We start from the raw sequence: 23,879 nt of genomic DNA, 5'->3' as shown, positions 1-23,879 counted from the left end.
ATGTGGGACCTTGTCAAATGCCTTACTGAAGTCCATATAGATGACATCCACAGCTCTACCTTCATCAATCTCTCTCGTCACCCTGTCAAAAGCTCAACCAGGTTAGTGAGACATGGACTTGCCCCACATAAATCCATGCTCGGCTTTCCTTAACGAGCCATTGGATCCAGAAGCTCATATATCCTATCTCTAAGAATTTTCTCCATCAATTTCCCTGCAACTGACGTGAGACTCACCGGTCTATAGTTTCCCGGATTTCCTTGTTTCTTCTTAAATAGAGGAACAACATTAGCCACTCACGTGTCATCTGGGACCTTACCGGAGGTCAAAGAGGATGCAAAGATACTGGTCAAGGCTCCAGCAATCTGCTCCCTCATCTTCCTCAGTAACCTGGGGTATATCCCATTGGGCCCCGAGGACCTGTCCACCTAAATACTGTTTAGGAGGTCTAACACTACCTCCTCCTTAACCTCTGAATGCCCTAACACGTTCCCACCCTCAGTTCCAATTTCTGCGTCCTGCATGTCCCTTTCCTGGGTAAATACTGAAGAGAAACATTCATTCAGAACCTCACCCACAGCCTCTGCATCCAAACATAGATTCCCTTCTTTATCCTTCTCTACCCTTTCCCTCGTTATCCTCTTATTCCTGACGTAGTCACAGAATGACTTTGGATTCTCCTTAATGCTATTTGCTAAAGACTTTTCATGGCCCCTCCTGGCTTTCCTAATTCCTTTCTTGAGTTCATTTCTAGCTTCTCTGTAGACCTCACGTTCTCTGTCTGATCCTAACTTCCGAAGCTCTATATACTTGTCCTTTTACTTCTTGACTAATTTCATTACTTCTCTGGACATCCAAGGTTCCCTGATTTTCTCATTCATGTCCTTCCTTCTAATCGGGACATACCTATCCTGTACTCTGTGTATTTGATCCTTAAACACTTCCCACATGCTCGACATGGACTTGCCAGCAAAAAGGTTTTCCCAGTTTACTCTACCTGGTGCCTGCCTTATGTCTTCATAATTAGCCCTGCTCCAATTTAAAACCCTCCCGCCAGCCCCATACCTATCCTTATCTATAGCTGTCCTGAAGTTAATGAGCTGTTCCCCAATTGCTCACCCACTGATAGGTGAGACACCTGGCCAGGCTCATTACCCAACACCAGGTCCAGAATAGCCTCTTTCCTTGTTGGACTGTCAACATATTGATTTGGGAACCCCTCCTGGACACACCTAACAAATTCTGTCCCATCTAACCCCCTTGCACTAAAAGAGTCCCAATTTATATCAGGGAAGTTGAAGTCCCCCAGGACCACAACACTGTAATTTTTACACATTTCGGTGATCTGTTTGCATATCCGTTCCTCAATGTCCCGGTGACTATTGGGAGGTCTATAGTACACCCCCAAGAGAGTGATAGCACCCTTCCTATTCCTGAGTTCTACCCATATGGACTCTGTATCCGAGCCCTCCTTTATGTCTCCCTGGAGTGCAGCTGATATATTATCTCTAATTAGTATTGCAACTCCTCCCCCTCTTTTACCCCTCTCTCTGTTCTTCCTATAACTTCAAAACCCTGGGACATCGATCACCCACTCCTGTCCCTCCCTCAGCCAAGTCTCTGTAATGGCGACAACATCATAGTTCCATGTACTGATCCATGCTCTCAGTTCATCACTCTTGTCCATCATGCTCCAAGCATTAAAGTACAAACACTTCAAACCATTCGTCCCATCATAATTGTTATCAGGAATCTGCCTAATACTACACTCCCTGACATCAGCCCTCCTGCCCGTTCCCTCACTTACTGACCTGTCTTTCCAGGTCCCCTCCCCCTGAGAAGCTACTTTAAACCTTCCCCAGTTGCATTAGCAAACCTCCCTGCCAGGATATTGGTTCCCCTCCAGTTCAGGTGCAAACCGTCCCTCTTGTACAGGTCACTCCTTCCCTAGAAAAGGTTCCAATGATCCAAGAACTTGAAACCCTGCCCCCTGCACCATCTCCCCAGCCACTCATTTTCCTGCCCTTTTAGCTGGATGTGGGCCTGCCACAACATCATAACCCCAGGGGTTACCTGCACCTGCATCTCCCCCACCTTGCTTCATATGTTCCTGAGTTTGTGCATGTGCACTGTCAACTATCTTTGACCTTCTTGTACTTACTGTCTGGTCTTGTCTCTTAACAAGTCATTTCTTTGCTCTGGTGCTTTTATCTTTTACGATCCTTTATCTCCTTTCTCCTTTTCAATGCCACAGGTTGAGGTCCCAGAGGACAGGAGAACAGCCAATGTTGTTCTGTTGTTTAAGAAGGGGTAACAGGGAGAAACCAGAAATTATAGCTCAATGAGCCTTACATCAGTGGTAGGGAAATTATTGGAGAAGATTCTTCAGGATAGGATTTACTTGCACTTGAGAAAACATGGACTTGTCAGGGATAGCCATCGTGGCTCTGTGTAGGGGAGGTCATGTCTAATGAACTTGAGTTTTTTGGGAGGTGATGAAGGCGACTGATGAGGGTATGGCAGTGCATGTTGTCTGGATGGACTTTCGTAAAGCAGACCACAGCCTATCATTTTACCCCCAACACATCACTCAACTATCAGTGATCTCTTTTACCAGTCTCTGGCAGTTTAACTCCACAGATCATGAATAAAATAAACTATTATTCTGAGATTACTCACTCTTTCTCTAACTCTGAAGGAACCTTAAACCCATGCACACTTCAAAAAAAAGCTGCACAGCACCATTGGATGAGCAGTTCTCCTCATATCCTGGTCAGAATCCATCACTCAACCAGCACGAATAGAAAAAATGGTCTGGGTGTTATTACGTCAGTGAACCTTCACATTTTCTTCAACTGTTTTGAGGAACTGATGTTGTGAAGGGCACCACATCAATGCAAGTTCTTGTGTTGACCTGTGGCAGGCCTGACAGTGGATCGATTAAACTGGAACAATTCAGATTCCCCTGTATTCTTGCCTCAACACATTTCCACATCAGAGAAACAATTATTTTTATAGAATTTAAATAACTAGTGCCATGGGGATCTCGGTGATGAAAGATGTGAAGAGTGGATCAGCTCCAGGTCAGGGACATTACAAGCATCATCAAGAACAATCTTCAGAACATGGCAGGATGTATAAATTGTCTCAGTGCAAAAGGACCTTGGATTTTAACACCAGTTTATTCAAAGTTGGGATTCCTGAAGAACAGATGTCATTTTGCAAAGGAATTCAGGAATAGTCAGCTGAAAATGAATCAGAATTTGAACAGGTAAGCTGGCCCGCAGCAGAGCAGAGGGGAGAACAGAGAAAAAACAAAAACGTTTTATTTAAGAGGAGGCAGAACTGAAGAAAGAATCCATCAGTCGGTGGAGATAAAGGCACATGTTCTCACACAAAGTCAAGAGAAACAGATGGTCCAGGAAGCCTCAAAGGAGAGGCTCAGTTCAACAAGCTGCGGGCGATAGACACCACACGTCTGAGCAAACTGGCGAGGAGAGGGGACCTCTTCCTACAGACTGTCAGCATAAGTGAAACCTTCAGACAGGGACCTTTTGAGTCCCCTTAGCGTGGAAAATTTAGTTCATGAAGATACCTGATGATCTCCTGATGACAAGATGCCCGTACTTCAGTTCAGGGAATTTTAACCCAAAGAGGAGAGGTACAGTTTATTGAGCAGTACTGGCTTACCAGAGTTATCCAGCAGGGGTGTCTAGAGTTGGAAAACAACAAGAAGGTTTCACTCATGAACAACAAATGGGTCTGTATCCAGCTCTGTATTGTTCTGACAGGGAAAGAGATCATTGAGAGAAAGAGGGATCGAGAGAAATAGGAACATGGGGATAATGAGAGGGAGAGTGTGAGAGGGCAAGACATAGAGAGACAAAGAATGAGAGAAAGGCAAATAAGGATAGAGACATATAAGGACAGAGGGACAGTGAGAGAGAGAGAGAGAGAGAGAGATGCAGCAGTAAATGAAAGATGGCTGCATGCAGGTGAACAGCACCTTGTTTTTCCTCCTGCTTTGTGTTATTAACATGGTGATTACTGAGGGAAAGAGAACAAAATAGAGAGATAGAAAGAGAGAGGGAGATGAGATGGAGACAGAGGGAACTGCAGACAGTAGCAATTGCTTCAGCTCCCCCAATAGATTTCAAGGTAAAAATATCAGCGATGCTCTCAGTGTGACTAAGCAGCAGAGTGGGACCCACTGAGAGGAAACTGGAAACACACAGGAGGGTTTGAATACTGCAGCACTGTCTTCACAGGAAGAGAGAAAACTTCGGCTCAAACAACAACAGGCATCCTCTGCAGCTTGGGGAAGTAGAACAAGATGAGTGAATTCCTGGTGTCCGACTTGGAGAGGAGGCGTTGCTTTCCACATCCAGTGTTATTCCTGAGGTGGGAGACAGTGCTGGGAGCGCAGACATTGAATGCTGCAGTGAGGAAATGAAGGAACACAATTTTACTCACAGAAAGAGGCTCCGAAGCAGATCGTACTCTCACTAACTTAGTAACTCTGCAGAAGGTGAAAGGTCAGTTGTTTGGTGAGGTTGTACAGAGGTTCGAGGAGTACCTGAACCCACTGACATTAGAGACAGCAGAGAGTTATAAATTCCACAGGTGTAACCAGAAAATGGGAGGATCAGTGAGTGAGGACATCACCGCGCTGAAAGACCTATCAAAGCTCTGCAACTGTGGAGAGTTGGAGATGTGCCCTGCGGGACAGGTTTGTGTGTGTTCTGAGGGACAAAAGGATCCAGTCGAAGCTGTTCAGCACACAACACCTCCGTTGATTTAGTTTGTAGGACTGCGACTTCCATGGAGATGGATCAAAAACCCCACAGAATTCCTTCCTTTACCAACCACAAATGTAACGGTAGCTCACAGTCAAACGGGCAACTACCAAAGGTTTGTTCAGATTAAGGGACCATATCACGTGAGCACGAGGTGAACATCCACATCACCAATGTATCTGCAGTCATTCCTCACACAAGTGTGCCTTTAAAGAGTTGTAGATGATGCACTGAGGGGCAGGTCTTTCCCCTGAAGCATTAACTCAGTTTCCAGCATCTGCGGCTTTTTCATTTCAATCCTTCAACTCCCACCTGTCTTCCCCCTCATTGGTCAAGTGGCAGCACCTCCAACAGACAGCAGGCTTGTGTTGTTGCTCATTTACCTGCAGTCGGAAATTTCACGTCAATGGTGATTGTTAGAGGAATGAAGGATTATTCTGGACCTTTCACACCTCTGTCAGGATATTTTCAATTGCTTTCCAGCCAATGAACCACGTTTGAAGTGTCATCTCTACTGTAGTGCAGGCAATGCAGCAGTTCATGTACACACAGCAATCTCCCACAAGGGGATTTCTGAGCAATGCTGAGTGAGGGTTAAATTTCAGGGATACATCCTTTGGGCATCATTGCAACAGGGCAATGGGAACCTTACAACCAGTTGAGAAGATCTGAAATCCAGCACCTCCCACAGTGCAGGACCTCTTCAGCACCGGACTCAATTGTCACTGTTGCTTTTGGCGCTCTGGTTTCTGTTGTGTGTGTTGAACCATAACCTATTGACTCAGAGATGAGAATAGTATCGACTGAGCACAGCAAGTAATGAAAAACAGTTGTGATCAGTGAGTCTGGAGCAGCACCATGGCCTTGGACTTTCTGTCATCCCCTCATTCCAGTGCTTCCAGCAAGTTCTTCAAATTGTGTGATCTGTCTCACCGAAACCTGGCTTGCACCTGCTTCACCTGAGTGTGCTATTCAACCTGAGGGCTTCTCAATTCATCGAATGGACTGTACAGCGTCCTCAGCCAAAGTTAAACGTGGAGGGGTCTGCTTCTTATTCAATACCTTGTGGTGCTCGGACGTGACAGTCCTGGCGAGTTCCTGCTCACCCAGCCTGGAATATCTAACGGTGAAGTGTCGACCATTCTATCTGCCAACGGAGTTCATTTCAGCTGTCCTGATGGCTGTCTACATCACACCCCAGTCGGACATGAAGCCTGCACTCAATGAGCTATACTCCGTGGTCAACAACCTTGAGACAGGATACCCTGAGGCCCTCTACATTATGGCAGGCGACTTCAACCAGGCCAACCTCAAGAGTGTGTTACCAAGATTCTATCAGCACATCTCCTGCTCCACCAGGGACGCCAACACCCTTGACCACTGCTATGCAATCATCAAAGATGCCTTCCGAGCCACCCCTCGCCCTCACTTTGGGAAATCAGACCACCAGGCTGTGCTCCTTCTCCCTGCATACAAACAGAAACTGAAACGGGAGGATCCAGTACAGAGAGTCGTACAGTGCTGGACTGAGGAAACAGATGAGCTTCTAAGCGACTGCTTTGAGACAGTGGACTGGTCCATATTCAAAGACTCAGCTGCCTGCCTCGGTGAGTGTGTCACCACCATCACGGACTTTATCAGCAAGTGTGTTGAGGACTGTGTACCAAAGAGGACAATACGGGTGTTCCTAACAGGGAAACCATGGAATGAACCGGGAGATCCACTCCCTCCTGAAGGAGAGGACTGCTGCACACAAATCTGGTGATCCCGATCGGTACAAGAAATGGAGATATGACCTTCGGAAAGCTGTCAGGAATGCCAAGAGGCAATACAGACTCAAAATAAAGTCTCAGACCAACTGTCAGTTATGGCAGGGCTTACATGCCATAACAGGCTACAAGACGAAGACGGGCTGCATAGTTAACAACAGTGCATCCCTTCCTGATGAGCTTAACGCATTCTATCCATGTTTTGAACAGAAGGCAAGTGGATTGTCACCACCTACCCTGATAGCCTCCAATGCAACTGAACCCGTGGTCACCATTGAGGACGTAAGAACACTCAGCTCTGGAGCATCTGGACAGTAAAGACACCTATGTTAGACTATTGTTTATTGACTACAGCTCTGCCTTCAATAATATAATCCCAAGAAAATTTGTCACCAAACTCTGAGACCCAGGACTCAATACCTCCCTCAGAAACTGGATCCTTGACTTTGTAACCAACAGACTGCAATCAGTGAGGATAGGCAGCAATACCTCCGGCACAATCATTCTCAACACTGGTGCCCCACAAGGCTGCGTCCTCAGCCCTCTACGCTACTCCCTATACACTTGTGACTGTGTGACCAGATTCTGCTTAACTCCATCTACCGGTTTGCAGATGATACCACCGTTGTAGGCCGTATCTCAAACAGCGATGAGTTGGAGTACAGGAAGGAGATAGAGAGCTGAGTGGAATGGTCTCATGACAACAACCTTTCCCTCAATGTCAGCAAAAGAGCTGGTCATTGACTTCAGGAAAGGGGGCGGTGCACATGCACCTGTCTACATCAATGATGCTGAGGTCGAGAGGGTTGAGTGCTTCAAGTTCCTGGGAGTGATCATCACCAATAGCCTGCCCTGGTCAAATTACGTAGATGACATGGCCATGAAAGCTCACCAGCGCCTCTACTTCCTCAGGAGGCTAAAGAAATTTGATATGTCCCCTTTGACGCTCACCAACTTTTTTCGATGCACCATAGAAAGTATCCTATCTGGATGCATCACGGCTTGGTATGGCAACTGCTCTGCCCAGGACCACAAGAAACTGCAGAGAGTTGTGGACACAGCCTAACATGTCACAGAAACCAGCCTCCCCTCCTTTGACTCTGTCTTTACCTCTTGATCCCTTGGCAAAGCAGCCAGCATAATCAAAGACCCCACCCACCTGGGTCATTCTCTCTTCTCTCCTCTTCCGTCAGGTAGAAGATACAGGAGCCTGAAGGCACCTACCACCAGACTTAAGGACAGCTTTTACCCCACTGTGATAAGACTATTGATATGATGAGATGTACTCTGACCTCACGATCTACCTTGTTGTGACCTTGCACCTTCTTGCACTGCACTTTCTCCGTAGCTGTGACACTTTACTCTGTACTGTTATTGTTTTTACCTGTACTACACCAATGCACTCTGTACGAACTCAATGTAACTGCACTGTGTAATGAATTGACCTGTACGAGCTGTATTCAAGACAGGTTTTTCACTGTACCTCAGTACCAGTGACAATAATAAACCAATATCAATCCCAATACCAAATTCCTCACCAGCATTTCCCAGAGTCTGGAACACTCTCAGTAGATTGAAAGGAAGTGAAGTTTGCCATGTTTCCATGGAGAGAAGACAGTGAAAAATAGGGAACGATGAACCAGTTGGGCTGACAGCAGCTGTCGACAAAACACTGGAATCGACCAATGAGGACCTGGGTACCGGGTGCTTGGAAAATCAGGACATGATGAGGTAGAACCAACATGGGTTTATGAAGGGAAAACCATGTCTGATAATCCAACAGAGTTTTTGAGGTTGTAACCAGCAGGAGAAGTGCAATGGAAATGCTGTATCCAGTGTGTCCGCATTTAGCTCACTGAAGTGAAATGAAAACAGCCCAGGGAGGGGACTGTTCCAATCGCCTGTCAGGGATTATTCCCCTCACAACATTTGACCACAAGGAAAGACTTCCCACAGGATTATGGGAGGATCTTTGAGCACAGGCAGTTCATGGAGCTGCCTCCCCCTCTTGGGACCTGCCCTCAGGAGGAAATGAGTTACACAATGACATGTTTTGCAAATCTCCTTCCCTCAGCAATCTGACATCTGTCTCAGTTTTATTAAACTTGCTCAGCTATTGTTCAATCAACCATTTGCCAACTTTCCTTTAACCCTTTCCATGAGCTCCTACTCTGAATCATTCACACCTTAGTTCTGATAAAACTGTTGGTGAGTTCAGTGGGACACCCCTTGATATTGGGAAAAATAATTCTCTGTTTCCCAATTCACTCCCCCTCCGGATGTACCTTTGGTCATTCACCATCCTTGATCAGCCTCTTTCAGCCCCTCCATCACCCCGTGCCTCACTCACTCTCTCCTGCCCTCCACCCAACTTTCTCTCCAATGTAAAACCTGTTCCATCCCTTTTATTTCCCAGTTCCAATGTACATTTACCTGTAATATACCTCTCGTATCTCCCTCTGGAGATGCTGTGTGACCTGCAGTATTTCGAACATTTTAATTTTGGATTTCCTGCACCTGTTGGACATTCCTTCTAAAGAATGATCAGCCTGGTATTTTATTTAAAACAAACTCTCGGAGAGACCACAGAAAGTGTGGTCCCTGCAGACACCATTCAAGGAGTAGTTTAGTCTGTGGTGCAGTAAGAGAGGGTGATAAGGAATGGTTCAGTCTCCAGAGGAGGGGGCAGAGCAAGTCAGAAATGAAACATAAAATTTAGTAACAGGATATGATCAGTCTGGGAATTGGTTGTTAGTGGGTAAGATCAAAGAGACAAAGTTTGTAAAACATGGAGAAGGAGAGGGGTGGGGGAGAGAGAGAGAGAGAGAGAGAGAGACGGAGAGTGAGTGGTGAGGGGAGAAACCACAAGGAGGAGAAGCTGCAGTCAACAGGACACGCTGTGGGGAAAAGAGACCTGTACCACAGTCACTCAGGGGGCGAATCTCTGAGGGTTAAAGGACAAGACTGTGACTATCAATTTGCGCTGCATTTTTTATTTGTACTGGATGAAACATGCCTAATAAATCTTTTGTATCTATACCCAGTAGACCTGTACCCACAGCAGTTGTTGTGGTCACGGACAATCTCCTGAAATAGGCTACATTGGATACAAAATAGTAAGTGTTACACCTGACATGTACTGTAGGAAAATGGGAGGTTTTCGATATGTAGATATTTATGAGATATTCATTTAGTTGTCACAGGTACATCGAAACACACAGAGAAATGTGTCTTTTTATGTTACTGAGAATGTGCTGGTGGCAGCTGCAAGTGTCGCCACTCTTCCGGCGCCAACATAGCATGCCCACAGCTCCTAACTCGTACGCCTTTGGAAAGTGGGAGGAAACCGGAGCACCCGGCGGAAACCCACGCAGTCACAGGGAGAACGTACAAACTCCAAACAGACAATGGCGGGAATTGAACCCGGGTCGCTGGCGCTGTAATAGTGGGATGCTAACCGCTACACTACCGTGTCTGTGCTTGTGCTGTTTGATGGGAGAAACAGCAAAACAGATATTTCATATAGTGAGAAACCAGTAAATGTGGGTGTGTGGAAGGGTCCAGGGGTGTTGGTTCACCAGATGCAGAAAATTAACCTGCAGGTGGAACAAGCAATTATGAAGTCAAGTAGCACGTTGTCTTTTAATGTAAGGGCTTTGGAGAACAAAAGCAAGGAAGTCTCATTGATATTCTACAGTGTAGCAGTAAGACCTCATTTGGAGTTCAGGGAGTAGTTTTGCTCTCCGTACCTAAGACAGGAAATACTTGCCTTGGAGTCAGTGTAGCATCGATTCACCATATGGATTTTTGGAATAAGGGAAGTGTTCATTGAAGAGAGATTGAGGAAAATTGGACTAAGTCCTCTGGAATTTAGTGAAAAAAACTGCAAGTGATGTCATTGAGAGTTCCAGGATCCTGAGAGGGACTGAGAGGTGGATAATGAGAAGCTGTTTCCTTAGTCTGGAGAGTCTAGAACCAGAGTGGTGTCAACATTTTAGGATTTAGAAGAGTAGAAATTTCCTTGTGCAGAGGGTTGAGAATCTTTTCAATGTTCTCCCTCAGAAGGTTGTGTGTGCTCAGGATGTACAGACTGATATCATTATATTGTGGGGGCATCTCAGTAAATGGAACTGTCAGTCTGCAGTAAAAACCCAACTCCTCAGTGAAGCCCCTTTGGATGGAAACCTGCTGGTCATCCCCACCCTGGCCTCAGTGTGACTCCAAACCCTGACTAAGAAGCTTATCCCTTCTTTAAGTGCCCAAAGAGATTATCTGTGAAGACACAGTGATATCTCAAAACTTTGCACCAACACAATCTCCCATCAACAATGTTTTAAAATGAATTCCAGCTTTATCAGCAATCTTATGTCATAAGATTAAGAACAACACATTTCATCTCTTGCAGAGAAAAGCCAATGGACCTGCCCTCAGAAGGAAGTGAGATACACAATATCGTTATCCAAATCTCCTTCCCTCAGCAATCTGAGATCTGCCTCGGTTTTATTGAACCTGCTCCATTTGCCAACTTTCCTTTAACCCTTTCCACATGCTCCTACTCTGAATCATTCACACATTATTTCTGATTAAACTGTTGGTGAGTTCAGTGGGACACGCCTTGATACTGAGAAAATAATTCTCTGTTTTCCTATTCACTCCTCCTTCGGTTGTACCTTTGACCATTCACCAACCTCGATCACCCTCTTTCAGCCCTCTCCATCACCCCGTGCCTCACTCACTCTCTCCTGTCCTCTGACCCACTTTCTCTCCAATGTTGAACTTGTTCCACCTTCGTCATTTCCCAGTTCCAATGTACTGTAATATACCCTTTAGTTCTAGGAACAGAGGGATTTTCGGGTTCAAGTCCATAGTTCCCTCAAAGTTGCCTTGCAGGTTGATAGGGTGATTAAAAGGCGTGTGGTGTGCTGGCCTTCATTAGTCAAGGGACTGAGGTCAAGAACCACGATGTAATGTTGCAGCTCTGTAAAACTCTGGTTCGACCACACTTCGAGTATTGTGTTCAGAAATGACTGTGACCAGCAATTTTGCTCTGTATTGCTTTTTTGTACTGTGTGCAATTTACTTAATAAATCTTTTGTACTTATACCCAATAGGCACATATGCAGTTGCTTTGGTCACAGACAAGTCTCCTGCATTAAGTTACATTGAATACGAATTGGTAAATGCTACACCTGTAGCGTACTGTAGGGAAATGGGAGATTGTGCTGTTTGATGGGAGAAAGAGCAAAGCAGAACATTTTACATGGTGAGACACCAGTTAGTGTGTGGATGGGTCCAGGGGTACTGGTTCAACACACTGGGCCCAACACATTGATGCAATCACGAAGAAGGCACGCCAGCAGCTCTACTTCATTAGGTGTGTGAGGGGATTTTGTATGTCACCAAGGACTCCTACAAATTTCGACAGATGTATGGTGGCATCACAGACTTGTATGGAGGCTCCAATGCACAGGATCGCAAGAGGCTTCAGAGAGTTATAGACTCAGCCAGCTCCATCATGGGCACAACTCTCCCCACCATTGAGGACATCTTCAAGAGGTGGTGTGTCAAGAAAGCAGCATCCATCACGAAGGACCCTCACCATCCGGGACATGCCCTCTTCTCGTTACTACCATCAGGAAGGAGGTACAGGAGCCTGAAGACCCACACTCAATGATTTAGGAACAGTTTCTTCCCCTCCGTCATCAGATTTCTTAACAGTCCATGAACCCATGAACACTACCTCATTATTCCTTTTTTTGAACTATTTCTTTATTTCTGTAATTTATGGAAATTTTATGTCGTTGCACTGTACGTCTGCCGCAAAAGAACAAATTTCACATCATATAAGTCAGTGATAATAAATCTGATTCTGATTCTGATGCAGACAATTAACCCGCAGATAGAACAAATAATTATGAAGTCAAATTGTACTTTATCTGTTGTTGTAAGGGTTTTGGAGAACAAGTAAGGTAGTCTCACTGACATTCCACAGTGTTCGAGTGACTTCATTTGGAGTTCAGGGAGTTGTTTTGCTCTCCATACCTAAGACAGGAAATATTTGCCTTGGAGTCAGTGCAGCATCGATACACTAGACGGATTTTTGGAATGAGGGAAGTGTCCATTGAACAGAGATTGAGGAAAATTGGACCAAACTCACTGGAACTGAGAAAAAAACTGCAGGTGATCTCATTGAGAGTTCCAGGATTCTGAGAGGGACTGAGGGGTGGATAATGAGAGGTTGTTTACTCAGTCTGGAGAGTCAAGAACCAGGATGGTGTCAACATTTTAGGATTTGGAAGAGGAGAAATTTCCTTCTTTTGAATGTTCTACCTCAGAAGGCTGTGGATGGTCAGAATGTACAGACTGTCATTATTATATTGTGGGGGCATCTCAGTAAATGGAACTGTCAGTCTGCAGTAAAAGCCCAACTCCTCAGCGAAGCCCCTTTGGAAGGGAACCTGCTTGTCATCCCCACTGTGGCCTCTATGTGACTCCAAACCCTCACCAAATGCTTGGCCTTTCATCAATTATCCCCAGAGGTAACCAAGAAAGACACAGTGGTATCTCAAAACATTGCACCAACACCATCTCCCAGCAACAAGATTATTAGCAAATTCCTGTTTTATCAACAACCTCATATCAGAAGATGGAAATTAACACATCTCGGGGGTTACAGAGAAAAAAACATCATAGCTGTCCTCGGAAGGAAATAAATTATACAAATAAAGATTATGCAAATCCCCCATCCTGCAACAACCTGAGATCAGCCTTGGTCTTATTAAACCAGCTCAGCTGTCCAATCAACCCTATGTGAGCTTTTCATATAATTTCTGCAATGAAACAGTGGTGTAAAGATTGCTGGACAAATACAATTTGGAAACAATTTACTTTGAAATATTTTTGTGCGCCTTCATCTCTGTGGTACCAAGATATCTTAGTGCACCTGAAAGGCTGCGTTGGAATGGGGTCAATGCACTGGGACAGACACCATTTTGCTCAATGTCTCACTGCATCCAAATTCAATTCTGAAAAAGGCCCAAAACCACTGACTGTTTGGGTACCTGAAGTGCAATCTCTCCAGGTGATTGTGGCTTTCTTGTTCCTCTGTTCTCCCCATTTGGGGTCACATACACAGAGAATGGCTACAGCAACAAAGGAGACCATTCAGCCTGTCAAGTCTTCAGCTAGAGAGTGGCGAATCTGTGAAATTTGTTGCCACAGGTGGCTGTGGAGGTCAAGTTATTGGATGTCATCAGTCATGATTGAATGGCAGAGCAGACTCGATGAGCCAGATGACCTTATTCTGATCCTGTATCTTCCAGTCTTGCAGTTGGGCTGACAGCAGCTGTCTGCAAAAAGGTTGAATCCACCAATGAGAACCTGGTACCGGATGCGTGGAAAATCAAGACAATCATGTAGAACCAACATGGATTTATGATGGGAGATCCATGTCTGATAATCCAATAGATATTTTCATGATGTAACCAGCAGGAGATGTGTAATGGGCACACTTTTGTCTGCATGTCTGCATTTACATCATTTTAGTAAAATTAAAATCTTCTCAAAATAGCCTGCCGATCAGACAGCATCAGGACAGAGCTAATAATTCAGGTCCACAAATCTCATCGGCATTAGTAGAAACTGGAAATTAAACAGGTTTTAATTTGTGGAGAAGGGAGAAGGTTGCAGAGAGCAAAGAGAACGTCTGTGGGGGAGTGAGGAGCAGGTGAATCTGGATTATACAGATGGTGTCGGTGTAGGTGTGAGAGGGTGGTGAGGCTTCATCGCGGCAGATTCAGGACATGGTTAACAGGGCACAGTGGGAGAAGAGTCCTCTGCCACAGTCACTCAAGGGGTGTCTCCAAGGTTTTGAGGAATATACTGTGAGGAATATATTTTTGCTACATATTGCTTCTTTTTCTTGTACCTATACACATACAACAGAATTATATCCATAGTGGTTGTTGTGGACCTGGTCAAGTCTCCTGAATTAGGTTACGTTGAATAATGTGATCACATTTGGAGTTCACAAGGCTGGTCCGGTCTCTGTACCTAAGACAGGAAATATTTGCCTTGGAGTGAATGCAACATTGATTCACCAGATGGATTTTTGGAATGAGGGAAGTGTCCATGAAGAGAAATTGAGAAAAATTGGACCAAAATCACTGGGATTTAGTAAAAAAACTGCAGGTGACCTCAATGAGAGTTACAGGATCCTGAGAGGGACTGAGGGGGTGGATAATAAAAGGCCGTTTCCTACAGTGAAGTCTCAGAATGTTGCACCAACACTAGTTCCAAGTAACAAGTTTTGGGCAGTAAGTTCCTCCTTTATCAACAATCTCATATCAGAAGATCAAATTTATCGTATTTCGGGTGTTTACAAAGAAAGACCAACGGACATGCCCACAGAAGGAAGTCAGTTACACAATAACATGTTTTGCAAATCTCCTTCCCTCAGCAATCTGAGATCTGCCTCGGTTTTATTAAACCTGTTCAGCTACTGTCCAATCAACCACTTGCCAACTTTCCTTAAACCCTTTCCACGAGCTCCTACTCTGAGTCATTCACACTTTAGGTCTGATAAGACTGTTAAACAATATAGAACATTACAGCACAGTACAGGCCCTTCGGCCCACAATGTTGTGCCGACATTTTATTCTGCTCTAAGATCTATCTAATCCTTTCCTCCAACATAGCTCTCCATTTCGCTGTAATTCATGTGGTTATCGAAGAGTCTCTTAAATGTCCCTTATGTATCTGCCCCCACAACCTCTGCTGACAGTGCATTCCATGCACCCACCACTCTCTGTGTAAAATGTTACCTTATATCTTCCTCCAATCACCTTAAAATTATGTCCCCTCGTGTTTGCCAATTTCGCCCTGGTGATTTCAGTGGGACATCCCCTGATAGTGGGAAAAATAATTCTCTGTTTTCCTATTCACTCCTCCTCCGGATGTACCTTTGGTCATTCACCAACCTTGATCAGCCTCTTTCAGCCTTCTCCATCACCCCGTGCTCACTCACTCTCTCCTGCACTCCACCCCACTTTCTCTCGGATAACTTGTTCCATCTCTATCATTTCCAGTTCCAATGAAAATTTATCTGTAATATACCTCTTGTATCTCCCTCTGGAGACCTGCTGTGTGACCTGCAATATTTCCAACATGTTAGTTTCAGATTTCCAGCATCTTCAGGATTTTCTTTCTATATAAGGATCAGCTTTGTGGTTTTTCGCAAGACAAACTTTCCAGACATTGCCAACGTTATCTTCTTGTCCCCATTATGAATGCTTCAGTCTTCAGTGCTGATAAAACTACTGGTGATGTCCACAGGACAAACACGGAACCAGTTCCCCTCTCCTTCAAACCTGCATCATCACCCCTCCAATCCAGATCTATCCTTGACCCTTCCTCCCAACCACCTCATCTCCAAACTTCTTTTCCTCTCCAAAGTCTGCAACAAGTATTTGCCCACCAATGACAAGGCTCAAGTCAGGAGTGTGACGGAACACTCTCCACTTGCCTAGATGAGTGCAGCTTCAACAATACTCAAGGCACCTTACAGGATAGAGCAGCTGCTTGACAGGCACCCCATCCACAACCACTCATTCACTGCACTACCAATGCACAGTGGCAGCAGTTTGTACAATCTACAGGATGCACTGCAGCAACAGCAAGACTTCCTAGAGAGTACCTTCCGAACCCACTACTGCTACCAGCTCGAAGGACAAGGCCAGTAAAAGCACAGGAACACCACTACCTGGAAGTTGCCCTCCAAGCCACACGCCATCCTGACTTGGAAATATATCGCTGTTCCTTCACCGTCACTGGGTTAAAGTCCTGGAACTCGCTCCCTGTCATCATTGTGAGGACACCCACATCTCAAGAACTACAGCAGCTCAAGAAGGCAGCTAACCACCAACTTCTCAAGAACAATTATGAATTTGCATTTAAATGCTGGCTCAGCTTGCAAAGCCCATATTAGTTGGATGAATAAAATAACATTGCATCCTTGAATACAGCAGGACAAATCCAGTCCAGCTAATTACCAGACAATCAGGCTGCTCTCAATCATCGGCAAAGTGATAGGAGGAGTGGTCCACAATGCGTGTCATTTCCCTTCCAATAATCTACTCACCCACACTCAGTGTGGGTTTCACCGAGGTCACTCGGCTCTGAACCACATCACAGCTTTGGACCAAACATGCAGCAAAGAGTCGGATTCCAAAGGTGAGGTCAGAGTGATGCTCCGTGAATACAAGGCAGCATTTGACAGAGTGCAGCATCAAGGAGACCTGGTGACTGTGAGACAAGGATCATCAAGGAGAGAATACTTCAATGGTTGGATTCATTCCTCAGATAATGTAAGAGGGCTGTGGTCCAACATCCCAGCCCAGGACGTCACTGCAGGAGATCCTTAGGGCAGTGTCCCAGACACAGCCATCATTACCTGGTTCATCAATGACCTTCCTTCCATCAGAAAGTTGGAAGTGGGGACGTTCCCTGATGATTGCACAATGTTCATTTCCATTTACAACTCTTCAGAAAATGAAGTGGTCCATCCAGTAAAAACACTCAGACATGGGTCAATAAATGGCAAGTAACATGTTCCCCGATGATTGCCGGGCGATGACCATCTCCAAAAGTGAGGACCGACCCTTAACAGCCAATGACATTAATGTCACCAGTTCCCCCACCATTTACAGCCTGGGAGTCACTATTGAGCTGAAAATCAACTGGACCAGCCACATAGATTCTGTGGCAGTCAGAGTAGGTCAGAGGCTGGGTAAACCTCAGTGAGTGATTCATCTTTAACATGCCAAAGCCTTTCTATCATCTGCAAGTTTCGAGATCAGGAGCATTGTGGAATTCTCTCTGTGTTCCTGGATGTGCAGTTCCAACACTGTTGAATGCATTCAGGATATTGCAGCCCAGTTCAGTGGCAGACCACTCCCCACCCTGAAGATTCCCTCTCTCCAACACAGGCAAACCATGTTTATGCCATCCGCAAAATGGAGTCGATGGAGTTAATGAAGAGAAACTAATTCCACTGGCAGTGGTCACAGAGTCTACAGGAGACCGATATCAGTGACTGAGACTGATGTCGATACCATTGGGACTATTCTGTAGGCCCCCCAATAGCCACTGGGACACTGAGGAGCAGATAAGTAGGCAGATTGTGGAAAGGTGCAAAAATAACAGGTTTGTTGTCATTCGTGGTTCCAACTTCCCTAATATTGATTGGCACCTCCTTAGTGCAAAAGGTTTAGATGGGGCAGAATTTGTTGGGTGTGTCCAGGAAGGATTCCTGACACAGTATGTGGACACGCCAACTAGAGGAGAGGCCACACTGGATCTTGTACTTAGCAATGAACCTGGTCAGGTGACAGACCACTTGGTGGGTGAGCATTTCGGAGATAATGATCACAACTCCCTGATCATTAGCATAGACATGAATAATGATAGGAGTAAAGTATTTAATTGGGGGAGGGTTAATTATGATGGTATTAGGCAGGAATTTGGGATTGTAAATTGGGAATTGATGTTCTCAGGGAAATGCACAGCAGAAATGTGGAGGCTGTTTTGGAACCGCTTGCATGGGGTTCTAGATGGGTTTGTCCCACTGAAACAGGTAAAGGCCAATAGGGTGAAGGAACCATGGTTGACAAGAGAGGTAGAACATTTAGTCAAGAGGAAGAAGGAAGCTACTTCAGGTTTAGGAAGCAAAAATCAGGCAGGGCTCTTGAGAATTATAAGGTAGACAGGAAGGAGCTTAAGAAGGGACTTCGCTGGTAGGGGACATGTGAAAGCCTTGGTTAGTAGGATTAAGGAAAACCACAAGGCGTTCAACATATATATGAAGAACTGGAGGATGACGAGAGTGAGGGTAGGACTGTTCAGGGATAAAGGGTGAAACATGTGCCTGAAGACAGAGGAGGTAGGGGAGGTCCTTAATGAATACTTTGCTTCAGTTTTCACCAGGGAGAGGGACTTTGATAAATGTGAGGTCAGCATAGAACAGTCATATTGAGGTTAAGAAAGAGGTAGTGTTGGAGCTTCTGGAAAACATTAGGATAGATAAGTTACTGGGGCCAGACGAGATATACCCCAGGTTACTATGAGAAGTGAGGGAAGAGATTGCTGGGGCATTGACGATGACCTTTGCATCCTCCCTGGCCACAGGAATGGTACCAGAGGATTGGAGGATGGCAAATATTGATCCGTGGTTCAAGAAAGGGCATAGGGATAATCCTGGGAATTATAGATCAGTGAGTCTCGTGTCAGTGGTGGGTAAACTATCAGAGAGGATTCTCAGGGACTGGATTTACGAGCATTTTCAAGGAGGTGACAAAACAAATTGAGGAAGGTAGAGCAGTGGATGTGGTGTATATGGATTTTATTAAAGCATTTGACAAGGTTCCCCATGGTAGGCTCATCCAGAAAGTCATGAGGCATGGGATCCATGGAGACTTGGCTGTATGGATTCAGAATTGGCTTGCCCACAGAAAACAGAAGGTGGTAGTAGATAGTGTGTATTCTGCCTCGAGGTCAGTGACTAGTGGTGCTCTGCAGGGATCTGTTCAGGGACCCCTGCTCTTTGTGATTTTTATAAATGAATTGGATGAGGAGGGGGAGGGGTGGGTTAGTAAGTTTGCGGATGACACTAAGGTTGGAAGTGTTGTGGATAGTGTAGAAGGTTGTCGTAGGTTACAACAGGATTTCGACAGGATGCAGAGTTGGGTGGACAAGTGGCAGATGGAGTTCGTTCCAGAAAAGTGTGAAGTGATACACTTTGGAAGATCAAATTTGAAGGTGGAGTACAAGGTTAACGGCAGGATTCTTAGCAGTGTGGAGGAACAGAGGGATCTTGGGGTCCAAGTACATAGATTCCTCAAAGTTGCCGCACATGTTGATAGAGTGGTTAAGATGGTGTATGGTGTGCTGGCCTTCATTAGTTGGGGGATTAAGGTCAATAGCATTGAGGTGATGTTGCAGCTCTATAAAACTCTGGTTAGATCACACTAACAGTAGTGTGTTCAGTTCTGGTCGCCTCATTATTGGAAGGATGTGGAAGCTTTAGAGAGGGTAGAGAGGGTGCAGAGGAGATTTACCATGATGCTGCCTGGATGAGAGAACATGTCTAATGAGGAAAGGTTGAGCAGGTTTGGGCTTTTCTCTTTGGAGCGATGCAGAATGAGAGGCAACATAATAGAGGTGTATAAGATGATGAGAGGCATAGATAGAGTGGACAGCCAGCACCTTTTTCCCAGGGTGGTAATGGCCAATACCAGAGAATATCTGTTTAAGGTGAGTGGAGGAAAGTTTAGGGGAGATGTCAGAGGTAGGTTTTTTATGCAGAGTGGTGGGTGCCTGGAACACACTGCTGGGCGTGATGGTAGAGGCTGATACAATAGGGACATTTAAAAGACTCTTAGATAGGCACATGGATGTAAGGAAAAAAGGAGGGTTATGGACCGTGTGGGAGGGAAGGGTTGGACTGATCGTGTGGTAGGTTTATATAGATCGGCACAACATTGTGAGCTGAAGGGTCTGTACTGTGCTGTACTGTTCTGTGTTTTATGTTCTATCATGGAAACCTGGGACCTTCACATACTTCTCAATGTGTGGAAATGATTGACCAAAAAAATCAGAGGTGAGGTGATGAATCGACTTCCCTCAGTGAGTGTCTCCCAGCGAGCTGAGGTGATGAGGTAACAAATGCTGCTGCACATCGATCCGTGTTTTCCGGTTACTGAGCTCTCTGCCAGGCAACAGGAGCACTAACAAGAGGGTGGAGATCTTAGATAACTGGTAAATGAATCAGAGGCGACAGGAGGAATCCGGAAGTTTTGTGATCTGAAATTCACTGACCGAAAGGCTGGTGGAAGCAGAGTCAATAATAACTTCCAAAGGATTTGCCTAAATGTGTGAAGGAAAACTTCCAGTGGTACAGAGACTGGGCAGGAGAATTGAACTAAATGGATTGCAGAATCAAAGAGATGGTACAGTTACGATGGGGCAAATGGCCTCCTTCTGTGCAGTCTCATTGTGACATTCCATGGTTCTGCCAGGAGTTGAGGATGAAGCTGAAAGTACAATGGGTTCAAGAGACCACTTGCTCTGCCATTAGAGTGTGAAGTGATTGGGGAACATGAGAAAATCCAAAGAAAGAAAGGGCTATTTGGCCAATCAGTCCCACTCCACTGGAGATCTGATGGACTCCTTCCCACATCACGTTAGTGCAGGGATCTCCCTGAGCTGTCCCTGGAAAAGCATCAAGCATCAAGCATCAAGCAGTCCATTATCTCTCCATCCTTCCATGGTCCTTCTGAGCAGACTTCACTCCTGCTCCTTGTTGGAAAGTGGTCATGAATCGAAACTGAACCAGTTCCTTACAAATGGATTACAAACTTCCCAGGGTCAGTGACAGAGGGAGACCTTCCTCCATGATGACCAATGGAGAAGAAATAGGCCAGAGCAAGTTTATGAGTGAGTGAGTGCTCTGTGTAACTAATCTGTTGTGTTTGAAGTATTCACCTGAATATTACATCCTAATTGTTCTTGTTGATAATATTCATTGAACCGTAACATCATAAACACATAATGGATCATAAATGTTTTCTGCAGCCTCCATTTCTCAGTGTTCAGTTACAGTGCAACATTCTACAGTCACACTTGGAGCTCACAAGTCATTCCTGTGGTTTCCTGTTCATCGTGTTCTAATCTGTCAGTCAGTGATTGGTCAGTGGCAATTTTTACATTGGTTAGTTGAGCAAATTGGGTTCGATTTCAATGGTTTCTGAAGCCTCCAAGATCGAAGAACTGCACATATAGAGGGAAGCAACAGCATTGGAAACCTCATCGACACAGACAGCTACGACAGAGAGAGGTGGGAATGGCAGCAGGAGATCCCCACTTTCACTGGGAAACTTGACACTAACGACGAATTGTTTTTTTGTGTTTCAGGTTTGAGGAAAGAAACATGATGCTGATGTGGGTTTTGGTGCTGACCGCACTGCTTGTCAGTGATGTGGCAGGTAAGGTCCATTGATTCCAGGAGCTTGAGAAATATATTGCTGTGAGGAATGAATGCACAGGCTCTGTGTTGGGACTGTGGGACATGGGAATTTGTGGACATTGGGAGAGGTTGGGATGTGGTAGAGGGATATGTGACTATCTGTCAGGAACCCAGGGAGTGCAGAGAAGAAGGTTCAGCAGGCATTGGTTCAATGCACTGGGTGTAATGCACTTGTCACCTGTGGGGGTGAGGATGAAGGCTTGAGGGAGGATGGCCAGAGTGCTGGCAATGGTACAGAGGTGTGTGAGGCAGTCCTGGGGGTGGGGAGTGAAGTAGAAAGAGAAAGGTTATAGTGGTGGGCAATTTGATAATTAGACTGACACACAATTTCCCTTCGAAATGCATAAAGATGCACATGCTGGAAATCTGAAAATAAGGATGTAATTTTGTTTGTTTCAATGAGACAACCTCCTCATTCTGATAAACTAACGAGTATAACTGCAGTCTGCTTAATGTCTCCTTGAACGGTGAATCCCCATCCCAGGAATCAGTCTGGTGAACCCTCATTTCACTCCCTCTGTTCCCGGGTTCTCCTCCTTGAGGCAGGGAGTTCAGACCTGTGAACGATATTCCAGGTGGGGTCTCCACTGGGCCCCATGTATTCACAGTAAGATGTCTTTCCTCACCCACACAAACCCACTTACAATAAAGGCGAACGTACCATTTATCTGCAGCTCCATGTTAACCTGCACATTAACTTTCAGTGATGTGTATATCTTTTCTCATTTCTCAATGCAGAAATGTTGTTGGTTCCTCAACACTGAGATGTAGAAAGCCATTCTGTACGTACTTTGGGAATACTTACCCTTCACTGTTACTGCTAATGTGCATTTCCTATTCTATATAATGGTCACAGTCCTTCATTATTGCACTATTACCCTTCCTAAATGTGCTTCAAATGTCCTGATATACACCACACCTTACACTAACACCACTGGGCGCCCATAAACAAACCCAACCACTGTCTTCTGCCCATTGCTGTTTCTCAGCTGCACCCAAACTGATGTCACTTCTTCATTTTCTGAACTAAGATCCTTTCTCTCCGTTGTCTTCACCCCATCATTTACTGTCAGGGCCACTCCCTCCTTTATCAATTTCCCTATCTTCAAAAACAATCTGGGAATATTTAACTCCCTCCCTTGGTCAATCTGCAACCACATCTCTGGGAAAGCGAGAGAATCAGATCCATTTTCTTGTATTTGTGACACAAATTTGTCAAATGAAGAGAGACTGAGCGAGGGGATCAGGGTGGGAAGAGGTGGGGGAGGAGAGGGGAGGAAAAGACTGTGCAAGCTGGTGTGTCTGTGATCATGGTGTGCGGCTGGTCAGAGTGTGTGTGTGTGTGTGTGTGTGTGTGTGTGTGTGTGTGTGTGTGTGTGTGTGTGTGTGTGTGTGTGTGTGTGTGTGTGTGTGTGTGTGTGTGTGTGTGTGTGTGAGCACATAGAAAGTCTGTTCAGCAGAGCCTGGTCCCCAGTGGATTTGGACCTCGTTGCCACCAGACCAGGACCTCACTCTGTCCAGACAGTTCAACAAGAGCAGGACTGGGGGAAATGACGTGAGGACTGTATTAAACACCAGACCGCCTGCAGCTACAGGCAGTGCTCCTTCCTCCCCTTGAGCCCTGACCTTCTGTGTGTCCATCAAGGTCCGGTGCTGTGAAACAGCAAAAACTGAGACTATTTGGGACTGCGCTTTGATTATTGCACTTGGTTTAAATCCTAATTCTCTTTCACTGAAAGGGAGAAACAATTCCTTTGAAGTGGAGGAGACTCACCGGGAACTTAAAAAACGTGAAATATCCACAGGACCCTGTGATGAAAACTGGTTTTATTTTTCCCATTTGTACTCCTGTTACCGGTTTTTCAGTGACAAGAAGACATGGCTGGAAGCTGAGGTAAGTCCCTGAAGCCAGTGAATGCTCTGGGAGGCCTGGGGAATATTGGTCTCTGCTGGTTCATTCCCATGAACTCACAGCACAGCCTCTCGTTGAATTGTCTGTGATGAGTCCCCATGTTCCAGGGTGTGCTTCACTGCAGCCGTGGGCTCTGGTTTCTATCAGTCGGATCAATGGGTGAAATATTGGATATTTTAGGGGAAACTCCACATCCAGGAGTTAACACAGTGCTGGTTTTGACACCAAAGACTTTGCAGAGCAAGAACATGTCATTTCTTACCAACTTGATTGAGATTTTTGAGGAAGTGACGAAGGTAAACGATGAAGGTAGAGCTGTGGAT

The 23,879-nt window shown here is 45.4% G+C and overlaps 2 protein-coding genes across 6 annotated transcripts in view; one reads left to right on the top strand and one right to left on the bottom strand.

Moving 5' to 3' along the window:
* chkb (choline kinase beta) overlaps positions 1-23,879 on the bottom strand; it is a 697,917-nt gene that overhangs the window by 207,966 nt on the left and 466,072 nt on the right. The window lies entirely within an intron of this gene.
* LOC127580350 (alpha-N-acetylgalactosamine-specific lectin-like) overlaps positions 1-23,879 on the top strand; it is a 242,869-nt gene that overhangs the window by 182,914 nt on the left and 36,076 nt on the right. For 4 of the 5 annotated variants that reach the window (XM_052033686.1, XM_052033687.1, XM_052033684.1 and 1 more), the window contains exons 1-3: positions 21,349-21,455; positions 21,533-21,603; positions 23,384-23,538. The exons of the other annotated variant lie outside the window; for it this stretch is intronic. In XM_052033686.1, the coding sequence (XP_051889646.1) occupies positions 21,549-21,603; positions 23,384-23,538 (210 nt within the window). In that variant the 5' untranslated portion in view covers positions 21,349-21,455; positions 21,533-21,548. Of the gene's footprint in view, positions 1-21,348; positions 21,456-21,532; positions 21,604-23,383; positions 23,539-23,879 lie in introns of those variants that run through there. 5 annotated transcript variants of the gene reach the window in all.

The sequence above is a fragment of the Pristis pectinata genome, chromosome 19 (assembly GCF_009764475.1).
Source record: "Pristis pectinata isolate sPriPec2 chromosome 19, sPriPec2.1.pri, whole genome shotgun sequence".
Taxonomy (NCBI): domain Eukaryota; kingdom Metazoa; phylum Chordata; class Chondrichthyes; order Rhinopristiformes; family Pristidae; genus Pristis; species Pristis pectinata.
Note: the sequence above shows the minus strand (reverse complement) of the source record. Positions and strands in the feature narration are given on the sequence as shown.